Source organism: Dermacentor albipictus, chromosome 4 (genome assembly GCF_038994185.2).
Source record: "Dermacentor albipictus isolate Rhodes 1998 colony chromosome 4, USDA_Dalb.pri_finalv2, whole genome shotgun sequence".
In the NCBI taxonomy this organism is placed as follows: domain Eukaryota; kingdom Metazoa; phylum Arthropoda; class Arachnida; order Ixodida; family Ixodidae; genus Dermacentor; species Dermacentor albipictus.
Window position 1 is genome coordinate 173,599,374 of NC_091824.1, and position 26,863 is coordinate 173,626,236.

The window sequence follows — 26,863 nt, forward strand, 5'->3', positions numbered from 1 at the left end:
ATATATATATATATATATATATATATATATATATATATATATATATAGGTAGTGACTACAGTGACGGGGCCCGGCACTTTAACATCTGCGCTACAGTGACGGGGCCCGGTACTTTAACATCCACACTACGGTGACGGGGCCCGTCGCTTTAACAACAACACTACACCGACGGGGCCGTCACTAGAGTGTACTAGTACACTCTACCGTCACTATAAAGATGTCGGTATTGGGGGCGAGGACGACTTACGGAGTCGCCATCTGTCGGAAGCGCCTCACATGCGTCGGCGTTAAATAAAGGTTAAATAAACATACTACGCGGCAGCCCTCCTGAACAATTTTGCAAGTACTCTCGAAATGGCAGTATTCTACCTTTAAAATAATCATGTTGGACAAACAGAAAGCACAGAATGGTTTACAAACGCTATCTCTTTGCCTACTACGTACAGTAAGCTGGGACACTGCGAGCGGTCGCCGCAATCGATTCCACCGAACCGGTTTGCGTGAAACGTAAGCAATCGCTGAGAAAACTATGTGAAATATGTTCTTATAGTGGGATGGCTGTCTGTGTAAATAAATGTAGCATAACAGAATGAAGCTGCAATGCAGCGATCGCACGGGTTCGCGGTGACCGACTTCGCGTCTGCATGCATGTCCTCGCGCAATACTTCGCTTTCGCTCCGAGCACGTTTTCGCACCGTGCCGTGAGCTTTATGCCGCAGCATATGAGCACTTGACAGTACGCAAGCTACCATTGTTGCATGGACACTGTCGGAGCTGTTCAAAAATAATTTCGTTATAGCTAGGGTCTTCGACGCCTACAGCGACTTGTTATGTTCCGTCGCGATGATTCAGTCTTAATTTTCTTTTTCTTTTCTTCTAAAGTCTTGGAAGCTTCAATATCATTATTTCTCAAATTTCATCGAACTGCATGTTTATCGGTCTTCTAAGTGAGCAATTACCCGCTGCTTCTTTTTCTTCATTGTCTGGTGCTACACAAGCAGGAACATGGGCCGTGCCTTTTTAAATGTGTTTTTACCGTTCGCCTTCCATTAGAGTGAACTTTCTTTCTTTATTATAATCATCATACGTGTTACAGTGCATACGCAAAAGATTGTACATTCGTGGACAAGTACCCATTGCGGTCGTTCGATCCGTATGTGTGCAATCAATGTATTCGATTACTGCACGGAAGTTGCTGACATCGTGAAATTCACGTGGTGTTGTGGACAGTACTGGAATAAAATACCGCGGTCTGTGAAGTGCTTGGCATCCCCATAGGCGCCAGCACCGAGAAGCTCATGCAGCTGGGGGTCCACAGCACTTTCGATGAGGTTGGGTCACAGAAGTTAGTCCATGTTGCCAGGCTCGCTTCCTCGCCTGCGGGGAGGCGGATCCTGGAGGCGCTGGACTTTAACCCGTCAGGGAAAGGCGGTGCGTGCTCGACGCGTGGTCGCGGGATGCCGTCACGGTCTCGCCGTTCCCGCGCAACGTGCACCCGCAACGCAATGTAGGCACACGCCGGGCCCGAGCGGCCGCACTTCTCGGATCCGTCGCCGACGATCCACGATCGGTCGCGTTCGTCGACGTCGCCCAATACGGTTCGTCCGACCGGCTCGCTGCGGCCGTGGTGGATCACAGGGGCAACCTAACGCCGCGTCCGTGCGGGGCAGGTGTCCGGATTGCGGAGATCCATTCTGCACTTTAGAACACATGCTCTGGCGGTGCCCCTCGTTACGGGACCACGGTCATCTCACCACAGAAGAAGAGTGGGAGGAGGCGGTCAGGCACGGTCTGACCGCCTGAAATGTTTGAAAGAAGCTTGTGCGGCCACTGACGTCGCTACAGAGTTGACGTAAAGTGCCGGTCATGTTAAAATGCCGGGCCCCGTCACTGTAGTACAGATGTTAAAGTGCCGGGCCCCGTCACTGTAGTGCACGCATATGTTAAAGTACCGGGCCCCGTCACTGTAGTACAGATCTTAAAGTGCCGGGCCCCGTCACTGTAGTCACTGCCATATATATATATATATATATATATATATATATATATATATACAGTGAAAGCTCGTTAATTCGAACTTCAATAATTCGAATTTATGGATAATTCGAACTGTACGATTTGGTCCGGCCAAGCTCCACAGAAGTCTATGTATAAAAAAGTCCGTTAATTCGTACGCGAGAAGGTTCCCTCACGGATAATTCGAACTACGCTCACCTGGCACACGGCCATAGAAAAGCGCCTAATGCCTACACACAAGGCTGTATTGCCTCCGAAACGGAGAGAAGGGCGAGAGAAGGCAAAATCGGAAAAAAATCTAACCGACGCGGAGTCAGCCAGAGGGCAGCGGCGGCTGCCACCTCTCCGTTCTACGTAACCTCCGAGACTTCTTGCCCGTTGCGAATCTCGGAGGCTTTGCAAATCTTGTACAGCTGCTAATGTTGTGCGAAGATGGCACGGCAAGCTCCAAAACACAGCGAATCAAGTACGTCGCAGCTGCGCTTGCAATCAAGAACCAACGAATCAGGGCCTTCGCCACCTTCACATGTTCAGCGTCTTTGTCTCGGCAGTCTTCATCGGTTGTGCACCTCTGTTTTCAGCTTAGGAGGTATCGGCCGTCGCGATTCATTATGATGGTGTTAAGCCTCGGCTAACGTTCGTTTCGGTGGACATCGATGGTGTGGCACAGTCGGACCCAGAGCTTCGACTTGAAGATGGCGTGTGCCCGCGGTACACGCCATCACTTTCTGTTTCTGACACGCCAAATTTCTGACATGCCCTACTGCTTCCAAATCGCAGTGTACTGTTGCCCTCCTTCACTTTCGTTAGTTCGAACTTTCGTTAATTCGAACTGAAGCGGCTTCCCCTTGCGGTTCGAATTAACGAGCTTTTACTGTATATATATATATATATATATATATATATATATATATATATATATATATATATATATATATATATATATATATATATATATATATATATACAGACACGAGAGCGAGTCAGAAAGTCTTGGCCCCTATTTTTCTTTTAGCCAAATTACGGCCGTAAATGCGAAGTCAACGTATCCATTACCAGCGGTGGACCTCTCTTGCACCGGTCCGGCCTTATCGGCCGGTAGCTCCGCGGCACGGCGCTGCTGTCAGTTGAAGATGGCGGTTGTGCTTCACACGTCCACGATGTCCTAGCAATGAAGGAGGATTTGTTTTCTATGGAACAAGAGACGAATGCCCATCGAAATCCACAGGGAAATGGAGCCCACGTGTGTGGAAAGGTGTCTCGCTTTGAGAAGCGTGAGGTGGGGATGTTGTGAGTTCGCCAAAGGCCGCGAAGACTTGCACGACAATGAGCCTTCGGGGGGGGGGGGGGGCATCTCAAATTTAGTGCTGCGATGGGAGAAATGTCTGAACCGGAATGGGGAGTATGTGACAAAAACATTGTAAGGTACGTAGAGTAGTACGTATATTTGTAATTACCTATGTGTACCTTATTTTGGCTAATAAGAAATTGAGGCAAAGACTGCCTACTATATTCTGTGAATCACGCCCGAATTCACACACGAGCTACGCGGGCACTTCGCCGCGGCGGCGCTAGATGGCGCAGGGAAGCGCGAGAAAGTTGCGCGGCTGCATACACGGCCTCACGCATGACGCGTCTCCGCGTTGGCATTACCGTATGTCGCAGCATTGCTTTAATTATAACCTCATTAACTTCGACATTCACAGTGAGATAGGTTCTGCGGAATTATTTTTCTTTTTGTGAATGCGGGCCCGGACGTCTCGCTCTCTAGTTGCTCTTGCGTCGTCCCTCTCTTTAGTGTTTTTCTCACCATGTATATGACGAGCAGGATTGCGCGGTGCATTTGGAATGCAAAGACGACGTCACACTTCTGCCCCTTCATCTCAGCTCGGCGAGAAGGCGTTTTTAGACCAGGCCCATATCTGACAATCGCGCACCATCGCTGTTTTTCTTTCTTTCTACGCGCAAAGCTCCTTGCTATAAGCGTCGAAGTAAGGGACGATCCCAGAGGGTGGCCGGGGAACATGTTTTAGCCGCGCCGCTGCTTGATTGCGCCCTTGTTTCTGGTGCTGGAGCAACGCGGGCAGCAGCTGTGTATATAACTTGGCATCCGCCGCACGGGGCAGAAAAAGCGGCTGCGCCGCCGGCAGGAGTGAAGGGTGTTGGCGTCGACACTGGGCTGTCCCCTGGACCAGAGCCAGTGCTAGGGCCTGTCCTTAACCCCGACGAAGCCGGGGGCGCGTGTCTGTAGTCACGAAAGACGCCGAGTACAACTGAATAAATCGCATCCGTATGCTTCTTTGTTACTTCCTTGATGCACCGCTAGGGGGGCGTGATTTCTGAATTGCCTCAAGTTAGTGCGAAGTTCACCGATAGTTATTTAAAGAGAACAGTTCTCAAATATGAAACTGCGAGCACTTCACATGCGGTACACGTTGCGACACAGTTAAATGTACGCAAGTAATGCGAAGTAGAAGGCACTCGAATTGCATACTTGCAGGTTTAGCCCTGAACTAGACGTTAATTAAATGATACTTTGAGAACAGTGATGTGAAAAGATGTGTATGGAAGGGCACTAGCCAGAACTGTTGTATTTCTTTATAATACTTACATTAAAGTTGAAATAATTGTGGAGTTTTACGTGCCACAACCACGATCTGATAATGAGGCGCGCCGTAGTAGGGGACTCCGGTTTTATTTAGACCACTTGAGGTTCTTTAACGTGCACTCAATGCACAGTATCCGGGCGTTCTTGCCTTTCACCCCGATCGAAATGCGGCCACCGCGGCTGCCGGGATTCGATCCCACGACCTCGTGCTTAGCAGTGCAATGCCATAGCCGCCAAGTCACCGCTGCGGGTTCTCTATAAGACTGTACACCGAATTTTCAATATACATGAACATTATAGAGCCATGGCTATTTTTAAAATATTCAGCTGCATGCCGTGGCATTGTCGTCACGATGCTGCGTTCAGGTAATCATACGCCGCCATCAGAAAGTGGCGGACTATTTGCAGGCCGTCCCCTCGGACTATCGAATTTTTATTATTATTATTTATTTATTCCGTACTGCCAGCCTGCTTTAGAGGCCCTAGGCAGGAGTGGGACATACATAAAGGCTTTAAGAGTCAATAACATGTGAAACACAAGAAATAAAAAAAAGAGAAAAAAAAGGTGGAAACAAGCAAAGCGTCATCTTGGTACAATGCAAAAGAAACAACAATAAAAAGGAAGGAAGATATCAAAGAATTCTGCAATACAGCACATGTTTGCACAATGGCTTATACAAACACACACAAAAAGAAATTGACGGTGCCCTTAACATGATATAATCTATAGTGTATGGATTAGGATAGAAATCGTGGGAAACGTTTCGGTTCATAGATTAATGAGTGCGTGCATGAAGGACGATATGGTGGAGCTTTGAAGAACGTTTTCAGGCCAGGCGTTCCAGTCATGGATGGTTCGGGGGAAAAAGGACTGCTTAAATAATGTGGTATGGTGCGAATACTCGTCTAACCTGAATGAATGTGATGAACGCGTTGGGCGCCGGCTACAAGGGGTAATATACAATTTTTTATCTAATTTTACATGTTCCCGATGAATTAAATATAACATTTTGAGCCTGTCTCGATACCGTCTTGCCTCTAGGGTTTCCAGGTTCGCCTGCTGTAAAAGAGCGCTAGCTGATGTATCACGGCGGTAGGAATTAAAAATAAACCTGACTGATTTCCGCTGTATCATTTCAATCATATTTATGCTTGCTTGTGTGTAAGGATCCCAGACAGGAGTAGCGTACTCTAACAATGGTCTGATGAAAGTCTTGTATGCTAATAATTTTATATTACGTGTAGATTTAGCCAAGGTTCTCCTCAGGTATCCGAGCTTATTCATGGCTTTCTTTTTAATGTGAGCTACATGACTATTCCACCTAAGGTCCGACGTAATTACTAAACCAAGGTATTTATATTCTGTAACAGAGGATAAGTTATGGCCATTAATGCTGTACACAAAGGGTAACGGCTTCTTTTTGCGTGTAATGATCATTGATACTGTTTTTGTTAGATTAATGTTCATTTGCCACTCTAAGCACCAAGTCGCTATTGCTGATAAAGATGAATTTAGGATCGTCTGATCTGCCTCGCTGTGAATTTCATGATAAAGTACGCAGTCATCTGCAAACAGTCGAATTTTAACTGGTATATTATTCACTATATCATTGATAAAAACTAGAAAGAACAGAGGGCCCAAGACTGATCCCTGTGGGATTCCAGATTGTACATCGGATAAGTCTGATTTCGCATCATCAACAACGACTGTCTGTCGCCTGCCCGTAAGATACGCCTCAATCAGTGAAGTAGTGGCTCGTTTTTGAGAATAGGTTTTAACTTTGATAACAACTTCTGGTGGGACACACGGTCGAAGGCTTTCTCAAAATCTAAGAATATCATGTCAATTTGGCCTTGGCCGTCTAGTGCTGCCGCGATTTCATGCACTGTTTCTAATAGTTGTGTTACAGTGGATTTCCCACGACGGAAGCCGTGTTGTCGTGGGTCACAGAGGCCATTACTTTCTATGAAGACTGAGATGTGCCTAAATATTATGTGTTCCATCACTTTTGATGAAGTGCAAAGTAGAGAGATAGGACGGTAAGATTGGAGCAATGAACGGTCGCCTGATTTAGGGATGGGAATTATTTTTGCATGTTTCCAGTCACGTGGGATTTCTGCACATGAAAGTGATTTATTATAAATAACGTAAAGATATTTGGCGCACCATTCGGCATATCGCACCAAAAAAGCATTAGGTATTTCATCGACGCCTGGCGACTTCTTTATATCAAGATCAAGAAGCAAGGACAGTACACCTGCTTCGTTTACGTCGGGATCATCGATGGGTGGAATATTATTTAAAGCAGCTATGTGCGGTGTGTTTCCATCATCCCTCGTAAACACAGAGTAAAAGTACTTGTTAAGTGCATTTGCAATTTTCAGTTTATCTTTCACTATGAAACCATCCACACAAATATCAGACACGTGGGTTTTCTTTGGCGATAAGTACCGCCAGAACTTATCCGGGGATGACAGAAGAAAATTTTTTAAAACAACATTTTGATAATAGCCTTTCGCTTTCGAAATCCCAGTTTTTAGCTGTAGACGCAGGTTGGTTAGCTTTTCGGCGTTAGCCTTTGAGGGTCGTGCTTTATGTTGCTTTCTTACTTGCTTTAGTTTTCGCCCAAGTCGTACGAGGTCTCTTGTCATCCACGGATTCGTTTCACATACAACTTTCCGCTTTACGGGCACAAAAGTGTCGATACAGTTGTGAACAACATTTTTAAAGAAACACCATAAATTGTCAACGGACACAAGGTGAGATTCTGATAGAGATGCAAATTCAGAAAATTTACTCTCTAAGGCATCAAGTATGTCGACATCACTAGCGCGCAAGAAGTCAGGAATCGAGTACTGGTTTTTAGAGGGTTTGAACCTGAAATTTAGCTCTAGTGTAAGGCATACCATTCTATGATCCGAAATTCCCTGGAATATGTCGACACTCGGATTACGATTGAGGACTTGGTCGTTCACAAGAAAGAGATCTAATGTGCTTTGCGCGCGAGTCGGTTGTTTTACCAGTTGAGTCAAAGCATGAAAAATAACGATGTCAGTTAAAGGCTCAGCTGCCGCGCAAAGGGCATCAGGGAAATCAGTTGACCAGTCCACTGACGGGACGTTGAAATCACCAGCAAGCAAAACATTCTTGCCCTGTATGCCAGTTGTACACAAAAATTCATTCAGAGCGTCAAAGAATGCGTCACAATGTGGTGGGCGGTAAAAACCACCAGTTATAAGATGGAAATCATCCAAAAACACTTTCGCGATGACGAATTCAGTGCCGGCAATATCAGGTAACCTTTGCACTTGCAAACAGTCTTGAAACAACAAGGCGACTCCGCCTCCGCGGGAATCTCGATCTTTCCTGTATATTTTGTACCCCGGTGATGTTATCTCGAAGTCCAGGATGCCAGAGTGCAACCAAGTTTCAGTTATTATCATTACATGTGGCTCATGCGCCACTGCAATGCTATGCAAGTCGCAAAGCTTATTTACAATGCTGCGTGCGTTTAAATTAAGGCATCGGAAGCTTTTTTGAGTGCCCGAAGAACTTCACTGTTTCTTCCTAGGTTTTTTGGTGGGTGCTAAAACAGGAATTCTTTTCATTTCAGTAGAGTCCCAGGTATACATTTCTCCGTTTATAACGATTTTGTCATGCACAAGCCTCACTTTTTCGCCGCCCTTTCTGATATTTGCCGTGCTTTCCCATAGATGCCTTCTTATTTGCCTAGTTTCTGCAGAAAAGTCTTCTGCAATCGAGATTTCTTTTCCTTTTAGCTTAGACCAGTTTCTGAGCACTTTAATCTTTTCACGGTGGTCAATGAGTTTGAGCACAACTGGCCTATTTTTGTTTCGCTTCTTTTGTCCGATTCGGTGAATTCTTTCGACTGTTGACACCTTTACACCGAGCATATTTTCAAATATTTCGGAAACCACAGAATTTGTTAGCGATTGAAACGTTTCATCAGGACGTTCCGGTAAACCGAACACGAGAAGATTATTGCGCCTGCTCCTGTCCTCGAGGTCGATCAATTTACTTTGCAAGGTATTTATGGTTGTCTCAAGACTAGAAATCTTGGCCGTAAGTTCTGTAAATGTTACTGTGGAATGTTCGACCTTGGATTCGATAGTGTCAAGTCTTGCTTGCATGGTTTTTTGACCATCAAGTATTTGGCGCAATAGCTCCTCTGTGCTCGGCCCGGGGTTCGATTCTATGTCACCGCAAAGCATGAGCAATGAAAATGCAACGTCTTGCACAAGAGAACATAACCCGTTTAAACAAGTGGGGCAAGTCAGCTGGATGAAACAACGGTTGCTAGTTTTGATAGTCAAGTAGCTCTTACTAACCTGCACAAAATACAGAACCGGGTTCATGCTTGTTGGGGAGCCGCTGACGTGCCCACTGAAGAAGCTGTCGTGCATCCCTCTTCTTATAGTCCTCGGCTCCGATGACGTCGAACTGGGGGGCGGATGCTCCTGGTCACTGATGCCGCCGAGGTAACAATCTGCGCAGGCCGATCGGGTGGTGTCCTTTTCCGTTACTGTAGGTGCGCCGGTCAGTCCAGCCGAGCCGAGAAGTGCAATCTGCACAATATACAGAACCGGGTTCATGCTTGTTGGGGAGCCGCTGACGTGCCCACTAGAAATAGAAAGAATATCACGTTAGTCATTTTAACTCATAAAAAAAAGCCGGTGAAGATATGCCCCATTAACATTCCCCAGTATTCCACGAACATCGCAATTTTGACAGCATCTGAATCAAAAAAGAGAGGCAGAGAGATTGTGTTTGCAACTGAATGGTAGCCGCGCCTGGCAGCTTTCCTGGACTTGCACAAGAAATACGACAACCTTGACGTTGCACCGACATCATCGGTGGAGAAATTAATACATCCACTAAGCAACAAACTTCACCCGATGTTGTCCTTTGAGAAAACGTCTCCTTTTTTTAGTAATTTATTTTTATGACCGAGCAATAGTTTTGAAAACGTCATTTACCAGTCTGGCCTGATTGAGTCTTCTCTTCCGGTCCAAGCTTAATTAAGGCAGCGAATTTCCAGTCTTCCTCGCTTCTGTGTAACCTGTGATGGACGTCATGTGCGAGACCTGGGTTCGTATGTATAGCGCGTAGCTTAATTTATGACCGATGACGCTCTTGTGAATGACGTGGAAGGTGAGAAAATTCTTAAAATAATGAGTATATTTTGTCTTTCAAACAGCATTTTAAATGAAATTAAATGGTGAGATTTTATGTGTGAAAACCAAGATATGTTAATGAGGCACACCGTAGTGGGGGATTCCTGATTAACTTTGACCACCTGGAGCTCTTTAACGTGCACAGTGCACAGCATTACGCCATGGCCGCTAAGCCACAGTGGCGAGTAATTGCGTTTTGTACGTGCAACAAGTGAGTCCCATTTTGTAGCAGTGAAATTGATCCGAGTGCATTTCAGCATTAATGCGGAAAGCGCAGTTACTAAGAAACGTCAGTGCTGGGAACGTTATCATGGTGACTGATCGAAAGCTTGTAGCATCGCATAGTGAAAAGGGCATATGCGTGCTCGTGTATAAACAAGCCTCGGTGTCGTCTGAAAGAGCAACGCGTGCTTCAGACTCTCAAGCTCGGCGCAAACAGCTCGTGGTTGTATACGCAAGACGGCTCACGTGGCGGCGTGCAATGCCGCTAGGCGTCGTCCGACTTCATCCCAGCTGTACTCCCAACACTATCGAGGAGCTCACGGCGCACTGGTACGTGATACGATAAAGAAGAGTCACCCACAAATTTCCCGAGTTGAAGCTCTTGAATAAAGAACGAGTGCTCGCTTTCCGACTCAAGAATGGGTCTCGGGAACCAATCGTGGCGTTGGTGGCTCGAGTTTCTACATTCCAAAATTTAGCCGAGCACGTTTCCGGCTGACGCGGCTTAATGGCGTGGAGCGATCCTTTCGCACGCTGCACCCTCACTAAAAGCACACAGTTTAGGGGCAGCTGAGGCGGTTGTATCATGTAATAAGGGTTCAAGTTCACAGATACGGTCGCAGGATAAGATGGTGATCGCTAGTTCCTTCTTTACACGGCAACGCTGGTTATCACGAATGGCTGACTTTTGTCTGCTGACCAATCACCAGTGGATTTCACGTGCAAACAGCTTTGTGCATCCGGCTAAGTATACGTGATTCGCGATTTGCCGGCACCTTGGCTGTAGTATCGTAGACTATTGTTATTGGTCGGCTCGTGGGCGCCGTCGAGCCACGTTCATTCTTACGTGCGGACGATCTCGTAATTCAGCTCATTGGTCAACGTCACGTACACACAGCACCTTCGCGCTCTGAGACATGATGTCACGCAATTAGGAAACCACTAGAGCAATAGCTCATGCGATCAAATGGGGGAGGCAACAAGCCACGCTTATTATTATTATCTTATTATTTTCAATATACGCCGGGTTTGATAATAATGTCAGTTCACTTTATGCAATATCAGGCTGCTGCTAAAACCACACAGTCCTTGCACTATCCAAAGATGGTGTTCCCGGGGCCTAAATTCGCAAATCCGTTTGTACAAGGAAGGTGTTCCTGTGGAAAATGAACTGAGCGGAACTGTATTTTCATATATGACAAAGTAAAACAGCCGCAGCCAGTTGGAATAATGTGGAACGTCGATGACGAAGACGCCGGGCAGAGGCAAATGGCCGTTGCGAAAAGAAACAAGAAAAACAATAAAGAAAAAGCTCGCTGAAATCTGCTCTCGAATAAACCGACTCTGTATAGCTTCCAGGACGATGACTGTTTTAGTGAGAAAGTGCGCAGGTCTGTCCTTCGTTCCCACAGCGACCGGCCGCCCAACCCGAAGCCGCGAGGATTGCTCCGCGTCGATGTGGAAGCGAGCTGCGGGCCGGATCCCGGCGCCCTCGCCCTCCGTGCGGAGAGCTGCCGCCGCCCGCCAGCTCGAGTGGTCGCGCACCGAAACTTTTACGCGAGCAGTCGGCGATGCGATGAGGGCTGGCCGGTCGTCGCGCATTATCGCGTGGCCGGGCCGCGCGTGCTCATTCATGCGACCACCATCGCACAACCTGGGTCACATGGATTGCTGCGAGTCGCAACCTGCCACGACCTGCGACAACGGCGCGCAGGTAACTGCAGCTGTGTCGGACCTTAGCTGCGGCCGTGCCTTCAATATATGTTACTGTTATGGATCAGGGTAAATGAGTGAAATTCACGAATCCAGTCTTTCGTAAGAGTTCTTGGCCAGCCGCCTTCGCCTGTGTTCTCTGCTTTTCTTGGTTGCAGTTCCTACAAATTCGTGGTGGCCTAGTGGCTACGGTGTTGGGCTGCTCAGCCTGAGGTCTCGGCATCAAATCGTGTCCGCCGCATTTCGATCCGGAAGAAATACAAAAACGCCCGTGCACCGTGAATTGGGTTAACGTTAAAGAAGCCCAGGCATCAAAATTATTCTGGAGTCTCCCACTATGGTGTGCTACATAATCAAATCATGGTTTTGACACGTCAACCTCCAGAATGTTTTTTGTCACAAACTCAGGTACTCGTTGCTAACAGTGCTCACCCACTTCGCATATCGGTTGGCTTGCGTGGTGGTACGACAATCTTTCTGCCTACAGGATCGTGAAATATAATTAAAAGTTTCAATATATACCAAAAGTTTCAATACACCAATACGTAAAGCCATCTTTTCGTGTTGTGCATTTACCCTGTCCTCGCGTTCGGTCGATGAGTCGTGGCTTCCCTCTTTCATTTCACAAGCATAAACTATGACCTGAACGCGGCCTCATCAACAGCATGTGCATTGCGGTGGCGCTCGTACGGAGATATTCCGTGCTGGCGGTGTGCATTCCTGCAACTGAACTGGTAGACGCGCGTTGACGCATCTCTGTACCCTGGAAAAGAAAGAAACACCTAAGAGGAGCAGCTGCGTGCTAGAGATTACTAGGCTAACCTCACTTGAAGTATAACACCGCTGCCACCTACTAGAGTGACTAGCCGCATGTTTCAGCTGACACATTTCCTGTTGTCACTCGCGATACAAGTGAACCAATGCTCTCTGTGCAGATATAGATAACGAGTTCGTGCTCCTGGGATTATCGTGCGCCACGATTTCCGTAAGCCGGTGTACCGACGTTCGCAGTCAGTGGTCACCACATGTACGTCTACTGTTTCAACAAATAATTCTTGAACAAAATAGTTTTGTTTACGTGGGCGCAACATTTTGAAGTGCACCATTGGGCTGCTGCTACTGTGTCCTCATCAACCGCTGACATATCGGGCCAATCAGTTTACAAACTGTGTCGATTCATGTGAGAAGTACAATTACCATTTAAATAGTTTAGACTACGATGAATGGGTCACCTGCTGTTGCTTACAGAAGGTAGGACACTGTCCAAAACGGAACATTGTCCTGTGAGAACACAGGTGGGGAACCCCTTTTAAATAGAGTTGCCCATTCTTGATTAAATTAGGTGAAGAGTGAAGGTGACCTAATTCGAGTGAAGAGTGAAGGTGACCTAATCCGAGCTTTACGGACATGCGCATTTTTTGCAAGAATCACGTGCACGGGGTTCATAGCGTTGGTGTCATTATTTGGCGACGTTTTATACTACCCTCAAGTGACATAACAGCCGGTGAACCTCCGTATTCTGGTCATGTCAGCGTGCTAGATATTGCAAACGGCGTCCATGGGCCACTTCGCTGTTGGTATTGTATGACAAGCGCTCTGAACGATATCGCTACTCCAGCCTCGCACGGCCAGTGTAGGGAGAGATCGACATTGTGCCGCTGCGCCATCGAAAGGTGCTTGGCCAGCGTTTATGGCCTGTCGGCCTGGACACGCGGCAGAAAGAAATAATCCTCTCGGATCGCGGCCTTATCTGCGCGCTACGAATGGAAGCACCGCGGACGGCGCGCTCTTTCTTAGCTTTGACCGGTAGCCTGCGCCAAGGCCGTGCGTCTTTTCCCGACATACGTCCGAGCTATGGTGGCGCTGGCTTCGGCGACTTCAGAGAGCCATAGCATGGCCCGAGTGTCCGGCCCGTGTTTTAGGGATCTCATTTTTTTTCTTTTTCCGCATTACGTATATTGCTCTGACGCGTAGCTGTAGGTGACAGCGACCTACAAGCTTTGAACACAACCGCAGTAATCACCAGAGTGGTGCAGCGTTATAATGGAAGCGGATATATGTTGCGTGATAATTTGAAACTGACAGTTTTGTTGCGCAAAAATTTAATAATGCAGCCAGCAAGCTTTATAGGGAGAATTCAGCTAATTCCATTTGTTTCAGGTATACTTGAACACTCCTAACACACTTCAAGAGAAATCTTCTTGCATGGATTCGCATATGTAATAAATATTAGTTGCAGTTATTCAGGAACATAGACAGCTAGTGCGCGGGGGGGCTTGCAATCTCGTCCGTCTTCGCGGCGCAAATTATCACAACTCCACTTAGGCGCAAGAAAAAAAGGCATGAATGTTGTTCGTGCCGTGTTCTGGAGAAACCATGTGAACGACAAGTAGCGCATAATAAGGGGACTCTTTTTAGGGCGAACTGGCCAGACGAGTGCTTTGAACACATGCGAAGGCATACTGTGATCGATGCTGACTAAAATTAGCATCAAAATGAACTATGGAGGCATTTAGCCTCCTTATTTCCTCAGCAAAGTTAACTGCTGAAAATAGCAGTGCAATATTTTAGCCATGGTTGGAAAGAAGTCTATATGGTGCTTTTTAGAAAATATAGCCGGTAAGCACCAAGATGCATGTGCTCTGCGCCTTTTCTTGCAACGATTAGAATCTGCACGCAATACACAGTTAACAATCGACCAACGACGAGAAACATAATTATTGTGTTGTTTTTGAAATTTCACCGCGCTTCCGATGTCGCTTGCATTCGGCGCAACAGGCAATAAATAGGGAATCGTAAAGACCCGCCGAAATTCGCATCCTTTTGGTGAGTGTGCATCAAGCGAGTCCTGCCTTCGCAGAATTGGCAAAGGAAAAATGTTGCCAGGGTTAACGTTGGCAATGCTATTCTGGGCTTAAAGTAAGATATTTTGTCGGGTTTGGGAGTTCCCCAATAGTCTGTGGGCCAATCAACATTGAGCGGCCACGTACGGTAAGCCCACTAAGAGGCAGTGCAGGGTGATATGGATTAGGCATATTTATAAAGCAGAGAATCGCAGAGCAAAATTACTTTTGAAGAAGAACTCAGGAACATTGATGGAAGAGATTGGGTGACTAAAGTGCACAAATATATGTACCACAAGAACACGGACACGGAGTGGAGAAGGAGGTCAATAAAGCTGACTGCCAATTACAGGTTAATTGAAAGTGTAAATCGACAACACGGAGTCATTAAAGAAAGGAAATGAGAGACACCAAGAAAGTAAATTGGATCCAAAAGACTAAAACAAGATATACCTAGGAGAGGTGCAAATTCGGCAAGAAGGAAATCAGGAGAGAAAACTCACAAAGAACAGTGCCTTTCTATTCGAGGTCCGATCCGCCTGCCCGAGGACAAAAACATACCGAAGCAAATATTCGCAACAAAATGAAGACCTATGCGTCTGCTGCGAAAAAAAAATAAGATCCAGAGGAAACTCGGCGCACAGCAATAGAATTCCAGTTTGGAACCTTACACTGCAAAAAATAATGCGAAAACAAAGATAGAACGCGAGATTTCTATTTTCACTACAGAACATTTCTTTCAATGCAAGAAACATAAATTACTTTATTTATAAATTGACTTCTTGCTGTTCAGGCTCAAAACCCGAATTTTTTTTTATCTTAACAGCATTGGTCCCTATACGCTAAAGTGAAAACTTCGCCATAAATACAGTGAGCTGAATGAAATTTATTACCTTTAATTAACATTTCCTGTGCAACTGCATCAGCCACGCAAGCACATAGGTCTCGCATGCTCGAGACAACCGGTTTCTGTACAGGACAGAGCTGCAGTAAGGTCGAGTGATGCCACCCAGAGCTACGCAAACTCGTAGATCAGGTGCTTGGATGTGTCGCGCAGTGCTGGCGTCTTGGCGGCAGATGTCTGGTCAAAGGTGGTCACATCTCACGCGTTCTACGTAGTGTGCTTATCTGTAAACGTGGGATCTGTTACAGTCGCATGCCAGCATTTGATTCTTTCGTACTACATGAAATCTGCAGTCATGAGGGGAGTAAAAATTGCTCCTTTAATGGAGTAAGGTGTCTAGAAATTCAGTTCTGTAAAATTACGGAAAAACAATAAACTGGTTATTTTGGTGAAATAACAGAAAAACAAGTTAACAGAAATCAAAAAAGAACAGAAAATATATCTTACGCAAATGGCCATACTTTTCAACAACAACTCAATGCAGAATCTCCCGTAGGAGTTATCTCAGTGATGCGTAAGCATTTGCTACCAATGACCTGTTGTTTCGTGGTTGTATGCTGCTGTCTTTGGTATACTTGCTAGAAACACCGCGAACGAATCGTAAAACGGAGAAGCGGGGTTGCAACACCGAAATGTTAACTGAGAGCAGCGTAAGGCGACGAATGGGAAGAGTCGAGCATAGTAGCAATGGTCACTCGTGTTACATGATGGTGCGTTTGCATGATACCGCTGCTTCGTGCAAGATGACCACTGGCCAATGCGTGCTGTATGCAGTACGTGACATAAATGAACAGTGTCACGTTTGGTATACCTAGCGCGTATTGACGTTGTTGATGACGCTGCCTCCTCTCAATGAGAACCATTTATCAACCGTTATCAACCGTACTCCGGCGGCGGTGGCGTATGGCGCGGCCGCGCGGGCCCTATCTTGAAAGCGATCTGGGATGGGGACAGACAGCGCGAAGTGCTGATAGCTTCATGTGCGCGGTGTTCCGCGTTAGTTCGCATTAAAGCGAGAGGCAGCACGAAGAGGAATTCGCTGGCTGCTGCGGGCCCTATCTTGAAGGCGATCTCGTCCTTAGGTGACGAACTGACGGAAGGAGGCGTTTCCTCGTTGGGTAGGCATAGAAATGCTTACGCGTTTAAAAAAACTTAAGATTGTAAGTATCGTCCACCTTCCAGAAGAGCTGAGATTCAAAACTCATGGAAGCATTCACTGGCCAACAGTCGGGCTAAGCAATATATGTATTGGCATTGACAGCGATAGCAATGTGTAACTAAAGCTCGTTGGTCGATGCTCTGACGATACGCGGGACCACACGGTACCCGGGTCTTTCTCAAGTTTCGGCTTTGTGGGCGAGGGGCCGAATTTCTGAAGCCCTTCGTTCGCAAGGGTTCTTTGCCATTGGCTGACAGGCTTTCCTAATTAAATGCCCAGCATCGGGATTAGTTGGAATTTACTCTTACGAACAATTCTAACGTAAGAGCTCTTTGTGAATTTGGCCTAGTAGATTTTGTTAGAAGGAAGACTTCTTTGTCTTCATGGATCCCGAGTTCCATCAGGGCCGTCGGCAGGCCCGTAGTAAAACCATTTTGCGACGCTACGGTTAGCAAGATGGAGTGGTCTACACAGACGCAGAGAGACACCCTCGCGGCGACCTCATGACCGCGGTGGTAGCGGATCACAACGGAGGATTGATCGAACACACAACAATCACGGCTGGCCGAGTGGTGGAAGCGGAGAAAATCGCGATCGTCATGGTCATGCATGCGGAAGCGAATACCGTCATCAGCGATAGCAAGCAGGCCATCGGAAATTTCGTCCATGGTAGAATTTCCGAACAGGCGTACCGTGTCCTCACGCGGCGCCCACTAAGCGGCTTGAAAACCCTCGTGTCGACCCCCCGCTCACGCGGCTTTGCCCGGCAACGCGTCGGCTCATAGTTTGGCTCGAGATTCGCGCGCCTTGCGCGCTCCCACCACTGGCCAAGCTACTCCATAAAACGCGAGCGGTCGCGTTCAGGCGACTCTTTATACAAACACACCCACACCGAAAGTACATTAACAAAATCACAGGGTGCAAGGAAAGCGACCTATATGTAGGCTCTGTTCACAAACAGGGACACACACACATAATGTGGGAATGCACCTCACTCCCGTTTTCTGTCCCCCCCCTCGTGACTGAATGGATAGCCTGGCTCAGTTCCGGAGACGTCGACCGACAGCTTGAACTGGGGTGGACTGGGCGGAGAAGGCCAAGCTAGCCCAGGGCATTACTTGAGCCCGATCCCTCAGCCACTTCCCCCTTTCCCCTTTTCCTTTCAATAAAGTTTACCACCACCACCACCATAAAGATAAACAATTGTATTGTGTTTTATTTATTATAATACGTCGAGCATAGCAGCTAACTGCAATTTTGGTGCGGGAAGCCAACCTACCGTTTCCTCTCATTAAACCTTCTTCTCCCTCCCTTGGTGCAAAAAATATTGACGCATCCCCTTTTAATACGCAGGTCGCCCCGCCAAGCGCGGTGCCGCGGCCCCGCTGCCCTCCAACGGCGGCATCACTGTGACTTCATCCGTGCCGAAAGAAAACGAGCCGACGACCCACTGTGTTGGCGGCTGCTCCGGCGGAGACCGGGCTCCGGCGCCGCACCGCGAGAGGGTCAGTCATGCCTTATACAGCCGTACACGGGTACCAGGCACGTACCCGGGATTTTTGGGGGGGAGGGGAGGGGGGAGGCAACCCAAGGTAACCTTTCTGTGCAAATGAGGGGGGGTGTACCTTTACTACTATGAATGGGAATAACGCCCACCATTCGCCATAACGACGCGTAAACCCACAAAATAGAAGGGATATAAGGTGTATTTTACGGGTACGCCTGTGAGGTACGCCTCTCCTTTACTTGGCAAACAATGAACCACGTCAAATGGACTCGCGCAGGAAAGAAGCGCAGGAAGAACACTGCCAAGAAGAAGTAAACGAGCGAAAGTGTAAAATAAGGATTACTATATAAGAATACAACTTAAAGAAACAGCAGTTGGCAACCAAGGCACACGGACCGCGCGGGGTTGTGTTATTCCACCAGCCAATCACAGAAGCAAACAAAATCGTACGTCGCCATGCGGTCTTTCCAAAATGATGTCGTACTTGATACCTCCGGAGCGTCCGCTGTTCTTGAAGAGTCTTTTCATCGGTGGAAGCAATGAGGTGTGCAAGACATGGACAAAGTCTACGGAGTTTGAACATTGCACTCTTGAAAAGTCTGCGATGCAGTTCATTTCGCTGCTGAACCTGTTTTATTCATGAAACTTCACTGCCAACTGAAGTGAAACTTGAAAATAAATAGTCGCAGAGAAGCAAGCATGTTATTTCAGTTCAGTAAAGAATTAGGCTTTCGCTATTCCACTATAATACGTGAGGGAAAACGTATAAAATGACGCGCTAATAGTTTTATTTTTGTTGTTACCGCCTTATATGGGTAACAGGAAAAGTTTGAAGTACGAATTATTTGCAGCCTCGCGGAGGAACAGTGGCTGGCGGTTATGAGGATGTGGGCGGGGCTTCACGGCAGACTTAAGTTGCATCCGACTATAGTAGCACTTTTTGAATTAGCTCTGGAAGAATTATAGAGAAATATATATTTGCGGAACAATCACAGTTTTTTTGGATCCCTCGTTTACTGCTCTGCCTAGTTAAGTGCCGCAGCCAACTCGTATTGTTCTTAGGGATTTTTTATATTTTTTATGTGAACCTAAACTACGCTAGGAACGAGACACCGAGGTAGATGAAGACAGGACGAACGCAGTACGCGCGTTCGTCCTGTCTTCATCTACCTCGGTGCCTCGGCCCTAGCGCAGTTTAGGTTCACATAAAATGTCTTACCAACTAGCCTCCCAACACACTGTCGTCTTGTTATTGGGGAAGTTGCGTAACGATGCGTAGCCGCCAGTCCCGTACAACCACGTAGAGTGCAGGACACTGCGATTCTAGACGCTTTGCGCCCACCGCGGAAGGTTAGAAAAACGTCTACATAAGCACAGCAGAGAAGTGGCTATGTCAGGCAGCCTGACTGATTACTGAAGAAGCACCATTCAAAACACACGGAATCATTCTCCATTTCCGGCGGCGTTTCCTCTACTTCCTTTCTAAATAAAAAGATGTGTTTATTCATAAAAAAATTTCATAAACAATGGTTAAATTTGCTAATTTTCGCTTTTACTTCCCGTTGGACTGTTGCCTTGGCTCTCTTCACCCCCCCCCCCCCCCTAGTGTATCGCTTAATTTCTCAACTCCTTGCTACTCTTGTTTCCAGTTGCCAATGTTGCCCGAAAAGTGCTGTACGATTAGGGAAAAACCAGACGAGGTAACGGGTGACAGTCATATTGCTTATGAATTTAAGGGTTGTTGCAGGTTTTTATGATGGACGATGTCTAGCATTATTTTATTTTCGACCTTATCTAACCCATATCGCGGGCATATGGTTCCAAGGATCTGCCAGCGTCGCGGCGAGCCGTCAATCGAGGAAATAATGAAGCAAAAGGAAAAATTAAACTCAAGTGGCATTTTCTCCGGCCGTAACTCGTTCCACGTGCATACAGACCACATGACCACGAACCGAATCCCTTTCCTAGTCTCCGGTTCAGTCTAAACAAAGAAGGTTTGTTTAGACTGATCCAATCAAGCACTTCAAATTTTCCTTAATATGTAGCCTGCAAAGTATATCTCGCAAGACAATGTGTAACAGTCGTAAGCATACACCTGGAAGCATCGAGATATATTACGATTGATAGTTTGGTCAATATTTTTAGCATCACAGGATCAAACATTATCGTATGTGGGGACTTTAACGCACACAACAAAACATGGGGGAGTAATCTCTGTGATGCCCGTGGAAAGATGCAATCTGTCAGTACTGAATGATGAATCTGTCACATTTATGCGGGGATATCGCTACGACAGTTGCATAGACGCAACACTGTGCTCTAATGATCTTGTTACCAATGCTGGCTGGACAACAGATGCAGAAACACGTGGAAGCGATCACTTCCCAATTCTTTTGATATAAGAATTGGGAAGTGATCGAATACGCGTTTAAAAAGTACTGCGAGACGAAGATACGTGGATATAACAAACTTGCATCTCTTTCGTCAACACTTGTCCAGTCAAGTGGATTGTGAAGCTGACGTAGAAAAACTCACATTCGCGATACAAGAAACATTGAGAATGTGTACAAAACAAGTGCCCATTCCTGGAGTTGATGGAGAATATGAACATTTGAGAGCTGCAAGAGCAGAAAAAGCTTATCGCTGGAGGGTAAATATAGAAGCATAAAGCAATTCGCAGAAAATCCACGCAGTCATGCAGAGACGACTACTTAAATTAGGGGGAAAAAGATGGCCTGAATTTTGCTATACGTTGTCTCCCTGACACCAGTTCCACGAGTATGGATGACTATTCGTGCATTGAGCGGCCCTGTTGTTCAAACACAACCACTTCGTGCTCTCGCAATAACCAAGGATACTTCATTATAAGTGATAGCTGCGGAATTCTGCAAAGTTATAACTAGAACAAGCGTATCTATTGCTAGTGTTCACAACACAAATTTCTGGGGGTTATACTAGACAGGCAACTTTCTTGGAATTCCTACATTAAAACCCTCGAAGAACAAATAAACTCATTAATAAATGTTCTTCGCTGCGTAGCAGGCACGACACGGGGAGGGTCGGTTTCATCCTTACTAAAAGTACATAATGCACTTATACAGCAAAATCTAGCATATTCTTCACCTGCTGTGCATGGAATCTTCCGTTCATCTGACTAATTAAGGACTTTTGTCCTGCCAGGTCAGGCAGGCGGCAGAGGCCAGTGGGGCCCTGGACTGAGAGGCTCCGACCACCCCTCCTTCAAATCTTTACAATCACAATAAAGTTTCTCTCTCTCTCTCTCTCTCCGTTCATCTGAAGACAGACTCCAACGAATAACAGCTAGGAGCCTCAGAGTATGCTTAGGCGTTCCTCGACCAACCTCAAGTTCCTTAGTAATTGCAGAGGCACGTCATCCTCCATTTCCTACTATGAGGACGATTGAAACCTGTCGACACTACTTTCGCGTTTCAGTACAACCCAAAAGGCACCCACTAGCATGTGCGCTAACTGAGAGAGACAGGGTGAACATCAATTCGGTGATTCAAGTGCACAAGGATCTGCTACCACATCACGAATCTTGGTTCTCAGATATCTCTTACCCTCCATGGCGATTCCTAGCTCCAAAAATTGAACTTTCGGTTGAGGGAATTATTCGCAAAAGAAATATGTTTATGCTAGCAGCAAAACAACTAGCGTTATACCAGATATGCTTTCGATACCCTGGCTATATTCAAACGTATACATATGGTTCTTGTCAAACAAGTTCTTTTACGGCTTTGTCATTCCAGAATGGCACCAAACATAGACATTTAAACTATCTCACACGACATCATCAACAACAGCAGAGCTTATTGCCTTTGTTACAATACATAACTTCAATGCAAAAAGGGGAGCAATGCGTCATCCTTTGTGACTCCCAGGCAGCTTAGTCTTCACTTCATGGTGACATCAGCAATTCGCAAAACATGGCGTTAGTTAAGGAGGTACTTATAAAGCTGATAAAAGCAAGTGAAGGAAATCGCACAATAATGTTCCAATGGATACCAGGCCATTGCAATATCCCTGGGAATGTTGCAGCAGATAAGGCAGCTGGACAAGGGCATGTTATTAACGCCACACGTGGTCTCCTTCTAACACAAGGCGAATTGCGCCGCATACTAAGACAGATATCAACCCGTGGTTGCAAAGCGACACGGTTTGATCAGAGCTCGAAATTTTCAGATTTACTTCACACTGACCCATCGCTTCAATTTAAGATCGCGTCCACATTGGACACAACCAGGCCTCTGAAACGCTCATTCACCGCCTGCGCCTCGCTACCGCGTACACAAAACACGTTCTACATAAAACTTCAAGAGGTGATAGTCCGCAATGCACTTATGGCCACGCGGATGAAGATGTACAGCATCTTCTGCTAGAATGTACGCGACATTCATGACACTCACAGACAACGCTTAGCACTTGATTTAATGGCATTAGATCGCAGGCCCTTCAGCATCAGGAAGATCTTAGGCCCTTGTCCAACATACTCATTGCAAAGACGAGCATTACTGGCCCTTCAAAGATTTCTCGAAGCAAGCACTATTCTCTGAATGTATTGAGTAGAGTGTTTAAATGTGATAGCGCACTCTGTTTTTCTTTTACCCAACTTTGGGCAATCCAATGCCTGTTTTTTTTTGTAATTTCATAAGAATTTAATCCGTGATTTCTTATGTGCCCTTATTTTAGTCTAGCTAAATGACCGGATTTTGTGTTTACTTTAGTGCACATATGTGACTGGACTCTGTGTTGCTGTGTTACTGAGTTCCCCTCCAGCTTTAATGTGGCATTAGTCTACTTACGTGAATGTACTTTGTGTTTTTATTATTTCGAGTTAACTTTCAGTTATAGTGTGACATTAGTGTACTTATGTTACCGGAATTTGTGTTGGTATGATTATACTATTTTTGTTACGAGTTATTCCTTTTTTTTAAATCCCTGTGTGAGAAGGAGTAGCCGGCGCCAATTAAAGGCGACGACATCTCCTAAATACCATATAATAATTAAAAAGAAAGTTGAGCTAACGAAGCAACAGCGATGCACGTGAGCGTCGAATAGATGGTGACAACTGAATGCATGTCGAGTTAATCGCGCTGGCACCGAATCGATGAGAAAACTGGCCTTCACACCCCAGGAGATGCCGATAACTACCGCCATCCAAAAGGAGTGAAAAAGGCAGCAAAATGTTGACCGCCGAATAGCTGTCAAGTCTAAACATTGATTTGGTGGCGCTTTAGGAATGTGTGTGAGGAGTGTTGGCGTGGGCGGGAAGGGTGGGGGGGATGCCTTTTAAATCGGGAAGGGGGTGGGCCCCCCGGGCCCTGCCTCTCCCCCCCCCCCTCCTCCTGGGTGCGTGCCTGACGTGTACATCGGACGAAGATGAACAGAAAATAAAAATATTTCGAATATGACGATTATAATTTGCTGCGATTGTAACGGGCTGCATACTCAATAGGTTAGAAACTCGGGCAGGTTGGTGTAGCATATAGCTGCACAACAAGAAGGCCATCCCCTCTGCGGTGCTTGAAAAAGCCTCCTGTGTATCTTGCTGTTCCAGAAATTGCGAAGAAGGATAGCCTGACCACCGCGGCTCTCAAGCAGATCATATTCGATCTTTTGCATTGTTCGTATGCTAACATAATCCGTGTTTACACGGACGGTTTGGTCTCGGAATGTTCGACAGGAGCCATTCTTATACCGTCCCAATCCCTCGTCATCAAGTTTAAGACTTCACACATCACGACATCTACAGGTTCCGAACTGGCCGCTCTTCGCGCTGCTGTGGAGTACTTTGAAAAAGGACTGCCGAGCAAATGGGCAACACTTTATGATTCGAAAGCATCCCTTCAAATCTGACGAGGTTTACGAAGTGCTAATTACGACCACATGGTGCCCCAAATCAAGGAAATTTGCCATTGCGCTTCCGAACGAGGTCATGATACTATTTTTGAGTGGCTGCCGGGACATCGTGGCATCGTTGGCACAGCGAAACTCTGTGTGAGTGCATGAAGAGTCGAAACACGAGTTTGTGTTTATTGAATGCCTGCACAATGTGACACGGAATATTTTATTCAGAGAGGCCGATGCAATGTCTTGTAAACGAAACACACACGTGCGACAGGTGGCGGGGCACCCTGGCGTTTCCCTGGTTCTTCTTTTTTTCCTTCTTTCTTTCTTTCCCCGACACGGCCGCCGCCGCAGCTGCCGCGGATGCGTGGAGGCGGGCGCCATCTGGGGGCGGCGAGGGGAGCCCAGCGGCGATGACGTCGCGCGCGTCCTCCGTTGTGACTGGTTGGCCTATTCGCAAGAGAACACCCACAGCAGCACCCACGGCCACCGAAACCCGAAGTTCCCAAAAGAAAGCTTCGCTTATAAAAGAAAGGGCTGGTTGTAATTGAATGTCTATAGTTACTGTGACCCACAAGCACGGACAACAAAGGCGGCGTGTAGTCAATACGAATGCTCTCGGCTCTCCTAAGACGCACACACCTTTGACACAGCCGCGGCCACCAGCTAATGAGATTTCACTTTCCCTGCTTCCAGTGATGAAACCCGAAGCGTGGATTTCATCCACTTGACGGATTTACGCTAATATCGATAACCAGAGGGTCTTTCAGCTCGTGCTTGGCCTCGTATGTCAGCATCACACGTGGAGAAATAATGGCACAAAAAAGCATACCGCAGCACGGTAAAGGATAAAAGGACAGACTTTGGTGCGTGTTGAGAACACACAGTGTATAATTCCCAATATATGGTGAAAACAGTGATAGGCTGGAGCCACAGCGATCATGATGTATTCCATTTTTTATTAGCCTGTCAGTTTTACCGTTCCATAACCGTCTTAAAGTATTTGAGTCTACAAAAATGGTAACCTTAAAGCTATTATCAAAGAACTCGCTACTTTTGCTGTTACATTCATGCCTATAGTCCCCGAACGCCCACTGGATATGTTAACGTGAGTATAGTAATTCAAGACAAAAGCACACGATTTGGTAAACCAGGTTATCCTGACTCAGCGCGTTTCTTTTTTTAGAATAACAGTGCTTCAAAGTATACTAAATCTGTCAAACACCTATCGAACAGAAAAAAAGTAACACGTATTTTTCGGACAGCTAAGGGGACGCATTACCGGGGTAAATGGTCTCCTTACAAAGAAGCTGCCTCTGCTCATCCGCACTGAAGACTATGTAGTTCTCATTTTTTAATGCTACCCTACCGCACATGCTTATCAATAATACAAGAAGCTTCGATAATGTAATAAGATGTAGTGGATCGCAAGTTATATCGCTTAGCACACCATCCGGCGAACCTATCCTGAATAACGCATTTATCCAGTTATTCTCATCTGCATCACACGGTCACGAACTTCCAAGGGTTTACCAAATAATTTTTCGCGATCCTATCATCTTCAACTCTACTGGTATAAAAAATAATAGAAAATTTAAAACTTAGTTCTTCCAAGGGATTAGATGAAATCACAACAAAATTTGTGGCAGGCAGTATTGCTCAATCTTAGAGAGCATTTTTTCACAGTCGTACGAATATTCTTCCTTGCCTGTCGACAGGAAACTAGCAAAGGTTATTCCAATCCCCAAATCAGGTAAAACTCATGATCCTTTTACATACATCCGTATCCATTGCCTCGGTACCCTGGAAAATAATGGAGGACATTATATTTTCTCACATCGTCAGCTTTCTCGTAGATAATTTTTCAAGCGAAACTTTCTAGCCGAGCTCCACAGGCTTGTTGTGCGTATCTGACGCCGAACGCCATGGACGCATGCTTCGACAAGCGGCACCGGTTTCTCGCCGACAAGCCAGCGCGTTGAGGCACGTGGCACATTTCGGTGCGCAGCTGCACCAGACGAAACCGATGCGTCAGGAAGAGCACGAACGAAGCACGACACCGTGGGTCACCACTGAAAGCCTCAACGAAAAATGTGCATACGATGTACTGCATGGAAATGTGCGTATATAATATCGAGCCTGGGTAGATTTCACTGAAAATAAAATCATTTCTTCGTATAACGTGATGCGATTTAATACTGACATTCATACCTCAAAAACCACACTTCCTATGCACGCACTCATGGTTCATCAGCCAATCACACCGAGAATGCTTCGCTTTGCGTTCATGTCAACTAGAGTTGCGTGTGCCTGTTTTTCTCTTACTTTTCAACGTGGGGAAGACGAAGAAGTGGCTCTTGTGTGGAACCCCGTTTTCTACTGCTCTCATTTTGCGAGTATTTTTGCGTGTTTTCGGGAGGCGCCGCTTCCGAGACCTTCGGCGATGGAAGCGGAGTCAGCTAGACGTCCGGAGGAGACCGACATCACAGCGTCGTGCGCTCCGAGGAAGCGCAATCACCTGATGAGCGACACAGGCAGCGAGGACACCTTGATGTACTACTCTGCTTCCGAAGAAGATTTGTCGGATGACGGCGACTACTTGACAGTTGTGAGGAAAAAAGGAAAGAGGAGAATCGTCACTGCCTCATCGTCTTCAACAAAGACGACGGCGTCAGCAAAGGCCCATGACACGGCTCATACCATCCTCTTCTTACCCGAGACGCCGACCGACAACCTGAATCGGCTAAACAGGCAAGCTGTATCTGTAACACTAGAGGCGCTTGTTCCAAATGAGATCACGGATATGAGAATTAACACCCGTAAGAAC

General features: G+C 46.4%; 1 protein-coding gene across 8 annotated transcripts in view; it reads left to right on the plus strand.

The window, feature by feature from the left end:
* The window catches only part of LOC135913610 (BTB/POZ domain-containing protein 6-like), a 202,301-nt gene that overhangs the window by 71,248 nt on the left and 104,190 nt on the right, over positions 1 to 26,863 (plus strand). For all 8 annotated transcript variants that reach the window (XM_070537834.1, XM_070537830.1, XM_070537826.1 and 5 more), the window contains exon 2: positions 18,015 to 18,166. Coding sequence is in view for 5 of the 8 variants with exons in the window: in XM_070537830.1 (XP_070393931.1) it covers positions 18,015 to 18,166 (152 nt within the window). In the remaining 3 variants the exon portion in view is untranslated. The remainder of the gene's footprint in view (positions 1 to 18,014; positions 18,167 to 26,863) is intronic.